Source organism: Eriocheir sinensis, chromosome 55, assembly GCF_024679095.1.
Source record: "Eriocheir sinensis breed Jianghai 21 chromosome 55, ASM2467909v1, whole genome shotgun sequence".
In the NCBI taxonomy this organism is placed as follows: domain Eukaryota; kingdom Metazoa; phylum Arthropoda; class Malacostraca; order Decapoda; family Varunidae; genus Eriocheir; species Eriocheir sinensis.
The window spans coordinates 8,307,448-8,317,371 of NC_066563.1; the positions used below are offsets into that span (position 1 = coordinate 8,307,448).

The 9,924-nt window shown below is 48.0% G+C and overlaps 2 protein-coding genes across 7 annotated transcripts in view; one reads left to right on the forward strand and one right to left on the reverse strand.

Annotated features, from left to right (window-relative positions):
* The window catches only part of LOC126984012 (uncharacterized), a 91,972-nt gene that overhangs the window by 1,689 nt on the left and 80,359 nt on the right, over positions 1-9,924 (reverse strand). For 2 of the 5 annotated variants that reach the window (XM_050837339.1, XM_050837343.1), the window contains exons 2-3: positions 428-608; positions 33-163 (exon numbers count right to left, since the gene is read on the reverse strand). In XM_050837339.1, the coding sequence (XP_050693296.1) occupies positions 33-163; positions 428-608 (312 nt within the window). Of the gene's footprint in view, positions 1-32; positions 169-427; positions 609-1,990; positions 2,139-2,701; positions 2,850-9,924 lie in introns of those variants that run through there. The other 3 variants (XM_050837342.1, XM_050837341.1, XM_050837340.1) reach the window with 3 other exon arrangements.
* On the forward strand, positions 2,265-7,298 carry LOC126984019 (uncharacterized). Of its 2 annotated transcripts, none has more exons than XM_050837357.1 (4): positions 2,265-2,400; positions 3,867-4,137; positions 5,181-5,308; positions 5,964-7,298. In XM_050837357.1, exons 2-4 carry the CDS (start codon positions 3,952-3,954, stop codon positions 7,057-7,059), a joined length of 1,410 nt encoding a protein of 469 aa, XP_050693314.1. In that variant the 5' UTR covers positions 2,265-2,400; positions 3,867-3,951; the 3' UTR covers positions 7,060-7,298. The 2 variants fall into 2 exon arrangements, with proteins under 2 accessions (XP_050693314.1, XP_050693315.1); XM_050837358.1 differs by lacking the exon at positions 2,265-2,400 and adding an exon at positions 3,148-3,300.

Here is a 9,924-nt window from a genome sequence, read left to right on the forward strand (position 1 = left end):
TCTTACTATCACATGTCATGAAAAGAACTCACCTTTCCTTTTTCCTGCCGTGACTCCTCTTGAAGTGGAGGAAGGAGGCAAGGAGCGGCAGGACTCGCTCGTGTACTATAGGGTAGGCCGAGTTGACGTGCTGCTCCAGGGTGGCCTCGTCGTGCACGCCGCCCTGCCCTCGACCAGAAGCAAACAAACGCTTACACTTCAGCCCGGAAATGATTCACCACCGCGCAGAAAAGCAAATCTCTCTCTCTCTCTCTCTCTCTCTCTCTCTCTCTCTCTCTCTCTCTCTTGCTGCAAGATTTCGCTAAAATCATTCAGATTATTTTATCAGCCCTATAACACCTTATTCTCTCTCTCTCTCTCTCTCTCTCTCTCTCTCTCTCTCTCTCTCTCTCTCTCTCTCTCAAAACCACCCGCCCCCCACACACACCTCCAGCAGGGTCTTTAGTCGCGCTGACTGGGTTGGGAATCGGACGGGAAACGAATCGCTGCGAGAGATCACTTCCTCTAGCTTGGCTCTGGGCGGCTCCTGAACCTCCGCAAGCTGCCTCAAGTGGCCCTCTAGCAGGTCCTCCCCGGTCTGCTCCTCCATGCCAGTAGTACTTACGAGGCTGAAGAGGATTGGAGAAAGAGAGCGTTAATAATAATAATGATAATAATACACGGATTTAGAATTGTAGGTACGAAAAAAAAAGTAAAGGGCGGTTTACTGAAAATGAAAGATTAACAAAACAGTAATACGATTCGTCTGCTAGAAATCACTGAGTAAGGAATACATTAAGAAATTATCATCGATCAAATGAATAAATGTACACCACCACTAGGCTACCAAGGAACCACAGCCAATATTCTAACACGAGGAGACAAGAGGCAGCTAAGCGTCCTTCTGCAAGTGGATATCTATCGCCATCTTCACATGTAATAACCATTAATTTATTTTAATATAGATGGAGACGTTATGAAAAATACTCACCTCGTTTTTATTAAGTATGAGAAAAACTTGATGCGACTACAATACTTAAAAAGAAACGAGTTATAGAATTCAGCAAACAATGTAGAAAGGAAAGGTTAAAAAAAATACCCGGCTTATGAGTTTATATATACATGAAAACAATTAATTATGTACAGCAACTGTTCTTCCTCAAAACAAACCTCCTGACTTATTCAACTCTTAATATATCAACGTAACGGGAACGAACATGTCGCTTGTTAGTGTTTTTTGTGTGTGCGTGTGAACGAGGTGACCTTGTGTGACTCTCTTAAAAGCAACACATTTACATTCGTTTTAGTCATGAGGGTACGCGCTGCTAACACTAATATATGAATCAGGTAAGGGGAACGATCACTCAGCTCGTGTGAGTGTGTGTGTGTGTGTGTTACACGAGACCGGGTCGTATTATGAGACATTTCGCCGCCCAAGAACACATATTTGACAAGGCTTTCGTAGGAGTTGTGGGCATTTCCAGTAGTTTTATGACCCTGGTGGTAGTTTGACCCTTCTTCTGTACCGTGAACCTAAGGAAACACTCATTAGAACTCGACTTACCCCCTTTTTAATCTTTAGAAATTGTTAATGTGAGAAGCGATAGTCTTATAATACCAACCAAGGCTTATGTCACGTGACTCTCCCTCCTTAATTAAACACCAAACATCTACCTTCGTTCTAATCATGAGGATATGGGATACTTACGCTAATAGAATCAACTTAGTGGGAAGGAACACTCAGGTTTTTTTTTGTGTGTGTGTTTTGTGTGTACGAGGAGAGTTATGACCCTCCGTAAAAAATAAATAAAAAAATAATTTAAAAAATCTACCTTCCTTTTCGTTATGTGCTGCTACTGCTCATCCTCAAAGCGAACATCAACACCACATTTGTACGAAACGAACGGTAATTACGGTATACTGTAGTCCCACAACCTCTGTACTCCCACACCGTCTATAGTTCCTCCCTGCTTCGGCCATCCAGCTCCATTTTCTCTCAGCCGTCACTTACCCGCCACAGAAAACACGGTAGAAGCAACTGCAGCCTGCCTCGCGATTGTCACCATCAGAAGTAGAGTTAGTAGACAAAACAGGCATACTGACACCAGGGGAGCCGTGTACAGCGAGAAGAGAGGCGCAAATCCAACCTTAGTGTGGACGCAAGGGCGGGGACAGGGGGCGGGAGAGCGTCCACTTCAAGGTAAGCCAGGGAAAACACTGGGGCCTCTAAAGTGACTCAAGGGATGTTTAATGATGCAATATGATGCCAAGAGTGATTCATGAGATTTCCTATTGCACTGTGCTGAGGGAAGAGACACTTGAGATGAAGGAAGCGTGGTGAGTGAAGGGTGAAGACAGGCTACTCTAGCGGCGGTCGTATTTCACTTCATTAACTCATCTCAACATGTGGCTGCTGAGGTTGTAAGTTTCCAAGTGTCACCTTTTTAGCAACTGTTTCCTTGCTTGTTTATGCGTGAATCACTTGTTGTAGATGGAAAAATTTGGTGTATGATGTAGTTTTCGTTTGTCGTGACTGTAATGTACTGTAGGGCTTCCCATCCAACCACACATACACACATACAAACATTCACAACGCTTGACATACTGTAAATTCGAGGTAAAACACAACACCCATGAAAACTGTGCCACCGGGTTAGTTGAATCAGTGGACAGTAACGTTATGCATAAAACTAACAAGGTATATCACAGTAATGCACTCTACCTTCGTTCTATTTACGCTGTGTGACTGCTGGAGACGAGGGTGGAACTGTACAAGACGGCGAAAGGTGAATGAGTCAGTCAGTCAGTTAGTCACCTTTACAGGCTGTACTCCTCCTCCCGCTCTCTCTCCTTCCTCCTCTCCCTCTTCCTCCTCCTCCTCCTCCCCATGATATTGCACCAGGTCGAGAAATACATCTATACGTATACATATACAGACAACGCCGCGCTATCAGTAGTGGTTGAGCTCGTGAGATTACAACAGGCTTGGCTTTCCTAGCTGTTCCCGTGGTCAGTGTTGTGGGTGGGTGATAGTTGTGTTGTCTGTAGTGTTGCTTTGAGTCGGGTTGTGGTGCAGTGTGTTCTGTGTTGGGTTGCGGTGTGTTGTCAAACGGTGAGGACAGTGGTGGCGGTGGGGGCGTGTCAGTGTTGAGAGAGAGGGAGAGAGAGAGAACAGGGTGGGGAGAGGTCTTGTCATGTATAGTGTAGCTTACAGTAATAATCTATACCGTTATCTAAATATGAACAATGCTGATGAAAGGCAAAGAAACAGCACAACGTAACATCCTTCCATACGTGGTGCAACCATACAGAAACAGGACGGTATGGAGTATTATTGCTGAAGTTGAGTCTCTTAGCAATACCCGGCAACTCGAGAGGAATGCTGATGCCAGTCTTTGTTTTTCTTCTCGGTGTTACCACTTCCCAAGACTGTCACTGCCAAACGTTGCTTAACAAAATACTATAGTGTGTGTGTGTGTGTGTGTGTTTTTTCTTTTTTTATTTATACAAAAATGAGTCAAGCTCGTGATGTCCCGTATTGTCACATTTTACAATATTCCACGTGTGTGTGTGTGTGTGTGTGTGTGTGTGTGTGTGTTACCAATAATCATAAATTTATCCAGTTTCATATCAACTCTTATCACGTGCCCCCTTTCCCAACCTACAATTAGCCTACTCACATGTGTTATTCCAGGTACACGTAATAGCCTAATAGGTATACTTTAATGAATAAAATATATATAATTGCCCTTTACACAGGTGAGAGCCTACGAGCCCTTTCCTTATCAATAATAATTATCTTCATGTGTTATTCCAAGTACACGTAATAGCCTAATAGGTACACTTTACTAAATAAGAAAAAAAATATATAATTGCCTCTAACACAGGTGAGCGCCTACGAGCAGAGCACCTGTGGACCCAAAGAGGCACTAAAACACGGTAGACTGCGAGGAGGCTGAGGGGAGGCTGGGAATGGCTGGTGTGGCGGGGTCGGGGAGGGGAAGGTGGGAGGAGGAGGAGGTAATACGAAGGTATCTGAAGGAGGCCGCTCGCGCCACGCCGCCCCCCAGAGCTGACCTCGCCCAGCTGACAGAGGCGAGCAGCAAGTTCTTCATCGAGTTCCCTATTGACACAGCCAGAGTCAAGACGCACCTCAAGGTTAATGATTCTTTGTTTATGTACTGTTTTTACTGCTATTGCTACCCCTGCCGCTGCTATTTTTACCAATAATGCTACTACCACCATTACTACTACTACTACTCCTAAATTACAACTACTACTACTACATCTACTACTACTACTACTACTACTACTACTACTGCTACATACTACTATAATTACTACTGCTACTACCACCGCTACTACATGTACTACCACTACTACTACTACTCCTAAATTACAACAACTACTACTACTACTACTACTACATCTACTACTACTGCAACATCTACTACTACTATTACTACATACTACTGCAATTACTACTGCTGCTACTACTACTACTACTGCCGTCGCTTCCACTACTTCCCCCTCTACTCTTATTTGCTACTACTAACACCACTACTATTATAACGACGAGGACAACAATAAAAATATATCCAGTTTTTCGTTATTCCTTCGTTAAAACACTCAATGCATGTCTCTCCTTAATCACGTGCCCTGCATTCATTAAACTCATGCTCGTTTTTTTTCTACGTTACATTCATTCATTGAACGTAGTTTGCCATTTGCTTTGTTTACGCCGCAGACATCATACCTATTCATCGCGTTTGCCCTTGTTGAATTGCATACATAACATACACTTTTCAATTGTGTTTTCTTCCTTTTAATGTTGTTTTCTCTGGTATGTTGATGCCCTATTGAAGAGCTATACACGTTGCTGGATATGAGCGTAGAGTGCTTGATGATATCGAGGCCCATAGTCTTAATTACACGTATCGAGCTCCCATCACGACGATTTTCCAAGGTCACATAGAAGTTTAATCTGGTTTTCTTGGGCGATATTACCATCCAAGATGCAGAAGGCGTGTAAAACTATCACCAGAATCACAAAACAGTCCACGCAAATCCTAGCAACTTCTACGAGAGGCTTTTCAAGTAGGCGAATCAAGGTGCAGATATGTTTAAGAACACGGGCTTAAGTTTACAGTTATGGAAGATGTAGAATTTGGTCGAGCTAACTCTAAAATCGAACCTTCCAGAACGGCAAGAACCCGAGGGAGTTGGAGGCACAATTCAACTCCGCCTACCCACTCCTGCACCACCGCTGCCTGCCGCTCCTCGCCGCCTTCCTGGACTTCAAGGCTTCGAATGGCACCCGCGTTGAAAAGTGAGTGTGTGTGTGTGTGTGTGTGTGTGTGTGTGTGTGTACAGTCTTTCCTTCCGTGTACATACTCGTCTTCCGTCTCTGTTTTTTTTGCTTGTGGACTTCTTCCTTCTGACCTTGTGTGACACTTCCATGTTCTCTCTCTCTCTCTCTCTCTCTCTCTCTCTCTCTCTCTCTCTCTCTCTCTCTCTCTCTCTCTCTCTCTCTCCCCCACTTTCCTTCCCTCCCTAACTGCTTCCTCTCTCCCTTCTCTCCTCGCTTCCTCCCTCCTTTTCCCTTTCCTTGTCACTTTCCTTTCTCTTTTCTCTCTTTTTCATCCTATACTCTCCCTTCCATTCACAAGTATCTCTCTCTCTCTCTCTCTCTCTCTCTCTCTCTCTCTCTCTCTCTCTCTCTCAACCACCCACTCACCCATCCGCCCACCCCAACCCCCACCCGCCTTGTTCTCTATTTTTCTTCTTCTTAACATCGCCCGTTTCTCTATTATTAGCCTCACCTACGTCCCTATTCTTTCTTAACCTTGTCTTTGATTTGCATAAGCAGTGATCTACCTCACCAGTCAGTCCCCCAGGCGTGTTTTTGTGGCAGAACAGTTAAGTAGAGTTGGTGTCCTCGTGGCCCAAGCATGCAATGTTTACCGCCACGCTTGCTCCCTCAGGGCCGTCTACAAAGGGCTGAGTCTGTTGGGCCTGGTGGATCGGCTGCTACTCAAGAGGCCCGTCACCTTCTTCGGACGGGGTGACCAATACCTTCTGCGGGACGGGACGCATGGCAGGGGAGGTTTCGAGAAGATCGGAAGCGAGCAGGAGGCGCCGCCCCTCTGCCTCAAGGACTACCTCAGTTATGATGAGGTGAAGCTCTCTGCGCTCCTGTCCGTCTCCTCATCTTCCTTCTTCATTAATGACGGCAGCCGCAGGAACAAGGGCGTGCCCGGCGCGGCGGGCAGTTTTCAAGAGTCCGGGGTGATCGTGGGCATGGTGGGCGCCAGGCTCAAGAAGGCAGGCGTCATGGAGTGGCAGGACTGTGTGGTGACGCCCAAACAGAACACTCGTCAGGGTGGCTACGGGCCGCCGGGTGAGCGGCAGCACCTGCAGCACCTGTGGGCAAGGCTGTGGGGCATGACGCTGCCGCTGTGGGAGGCCGCGGCGCCGGGCGAGACCTTCCTGGAGGTGAACAAGACGACGCGGCTCAACGTAGCAGCGTACAAGGCCAGGATGCAGCTGACAGCGGAGACGCTGCTCGCCGAAGCCAAGAGTCGGACAAAGGCGGCGGGACTCAAGGCGTACGTGCACGTGGTAGGGCTGGGCCTCGGCGTGTGGCGTGCCTCCCACCAGCAGGACGCCCTGTTCGTGGACGCCTGGGGGGACGCCCTCAAGGGGAGTGACGTCACGCATGTGGCACACATTGACTTCAGCTGGATTGGCGCCGAGGCCTGCCAGGGCGTGCGGGACGGCGAGGTGTTTCCCGGAACGGATGTCGTCATACACTTCTCTAAGAGGTCCTTGCACGACCCTGTCCCCCGCGGCACGCTGCTGGTAGTGGGCTACGCCTGGGACGGCAACGCCCTGCCCGGCAATGAGTACTGGCTTGGCAAGCTGAGCAGCACCGGCGACGGGGCGGCCGCCTGCTCCTCCGGCGTGGCGGAGCTGCACAACACTCACATCAATTCCAACGTGCGCGGCGCCAACCTGCACGTGGCTGGGCCCTGGGGCGTGATGCACGTGGCGGAGTATGCCTCCCGCATCGTCAAGTAGTCCGGCACCCCGCGGCAAGGCTCAGCGCACGTAAGGGTGTGGGCGCTACGAGTGCCAGTAGAGTGGCACAACCCTTAACCCGGAGTGGCTCTCAGTGACGCTTGATTTTGTACGGCGATTGTGGGAACTATGCGGATTGTAATCTTTTCTGTGATCTTTTTTCATTTTACACACCAAAAGGTTTTTTTTTCGTTTGTTGTTCAGGACATCAATTAAATTGCAAAATAGGTCAAGATTCATTCCTTGGTTTCATCTCCTCGTTACATTAACTCAAGTTCTGATCGAAGGCATGGACAGCCAAGTAAGACGGTCTAATACTTTGGGTTTCACTATTCAGTCCATGGAATAAACAAAAACATTAGCATACTGGCTCCACAAACAACATAAATAGTTGCTTCAATTTCCATTAGTCATAGGATTCAAGTCCCGGAGCGTGTTTTTGTCGGTGTGAAGCGGGGCCGTGGGCAGGACGAGCCACACCAGCAAGCTTGGTGACGTGTGGAGGCGCGGCGGCCCCTGCTGCTCCATTATGGATGATTATTGACTCCTTCACGCCACTGTGTGTGTGTGTATGTGTGTGTGTGTGTGTGTGTGTGCGCAAACAACCACCGCCAACAGCCCGGAGGAGGGAGCAAGACGATGGGGGCCACCACGGAATATATCACTTGTGGTCTGTGGACTTATAAACACGGGGGGGGGGGGGGCAGGAAAAAAAATGCCATGATGACTAATATCGCTTGTGAAGAGCCGAGGGGGAGGAGGGTGGAGGGGCAGGACCACGGGGGGATACCAGGGAGGAAGGTAGTGGATGAATGGAAATAGTTATAAGCAGCTGTGACATTAATGCAAATACGTATGGCGCTTTAAAAGAAGGTTGAATAGATTTATGGGTGGGGACAGATGGTGAAAAACTGGTTCTCGGCAGCTGCCACGTGTAGCCCGAGTGGCGTCTTGTGGTGCACTTGTCAGGATAGATATGGACGGAGAAGAAGTACTAAGATCGGTATTCTCAGACGCTTCCGCCTCACATTAACTATTTCTAAAGGTCGAAAAAGAGATCAATCGCGTTCTATTGAGTATTTTTGCAGGTTTATGGCACAAAGGAATGAAGAAACTACCAGAAGGTTCATAAAACTGCCTCTGCAAATGCCCAAAACTCCTACGAAAGCCTTGTCAAATGTGTGTACTTGGACTTCGAAATGTTAAGAAATATGACCCTACGACTCACACTGCCTCCCTTCCCCCCATGTCATTCCGTGAGGCCCGTTTGATGGCAAGAAAAGACAACATATCTATTTACTAAAGACACATGGGGAGAGAGAGAGAGAGAGAGAGAGAGAGAGAGAGAGAGAGAGAGAGAGAGAGAGAGAGAGAGAGAGAGAGAGAAAATATGACACACCGCTAATGACAAGATCAAGTCAAACAAGTGACAACCGCTTGGAAGAGGAGGAGGAGGAGGAATAAAGGGGAGGGTGTAAGGCCGAAGTGTGAGCAGGAATGAGGAAGAAAATAAGTAGCCGAGAGGAGAGGAAGTTTGAGGGAAGAAGAATGCAGGGCAGAGGCATGAGTAGGAATAACAAGATGAGAAATAAGGAAATAAGCAACCGACGAAAGAGAAGAGTGAGAAGGTAGACAATCAGCTCCCTATATTTAACTTCCCAACGTCAGGCTTTAACGATCCTTGCCAAGAGAGGAAAAACAGTGAGCTCTCCTCTCACCCACAACATGAAGAATAAAGAGCTGAGAGAGGAAGGTATAAGAAGGGAAAGAAAATTAGCCCTCCTCTCACCCACAACATGAAGAATAAAGAGCGGAGAGGAAGGTATAAGAAGGGAAAGAAAATTAGCCCTCCTCTCACCCACAACATGAAGAACAAAGAGCTGAGAGAGGAAGGTATAAGAAGGGAAAGATAATTAGCCCTCCTTTCTTTATTCTTCACAACGCCTGTCGCAAACTCAGCCACTCTAACACCACGAGAGAGCAAGCACAGGGGCTATTACACTGGGCAAATTTTCCGTGGATCTTCACTCAAACCACGATTTCCGCTGGCGTGGTTCTCATATTTCCGTGGTTTTCTGGCGGGTCCACAATATTCCAAAGCTACGGTAGATTTCACAGTAGGACGACGATATTACTCACCATCATCATCAGCAGCAATAACAAGAAACAAATGAGAACCACGCTAGCGGAAATCGTGGTTTGACTGAAGATCCACGGAAAATTTGACCAGTGTAATAGCCCCTTAACTTTTCTCTCTCACACACAAAACTACAACAGTGAAGTAAGATATCATAAGGTATGAAAAGGTACACGAAAACAGTCCTTATTAAGCTTTCACAACGCCATCCTTCAACTCGGCCAGCCAACCACCACTAGAAAGCAAGCACAATAACCTCTCTCTCTCTCCCCCACAAAACTATCGCTGAGAAGAAAGATAATAAAGTATGAGAAGGCAAATGAAAGCAGTCCTTCTAAGCCCTTCACAACGGCAACCTTCGAGAAAGCAAGACGAGAAAGCCAGCATGTCGCCCTCCTTTCCTCGACGCCGCGTTCTCGTCCCCCCTCCTCCCCTCACGACTGGCAGAGAAAGCTTACACCACGTCCACGCCCTCCTTCCCCTTTCACCTCCAAGACACCGCGTCGCTTCCTCCCCTACCCCGCCCCCAGGCTACCACACCACGGAACTCCCCCCAACACTCACCCACATGACCTTGAGTATACATTCCCGTGCGCCTGGCGGGTTGTCACACCACCCGCCTCCCACACGCCGCCGCTCCGCCCCGCCCCGCCGCCACCGCCTGCAGGTTATGGGAGGGGGTGTAGGGGAGCCACGGGTAGGTTTCTTCCCTCAGGGGCGGAAGCCTG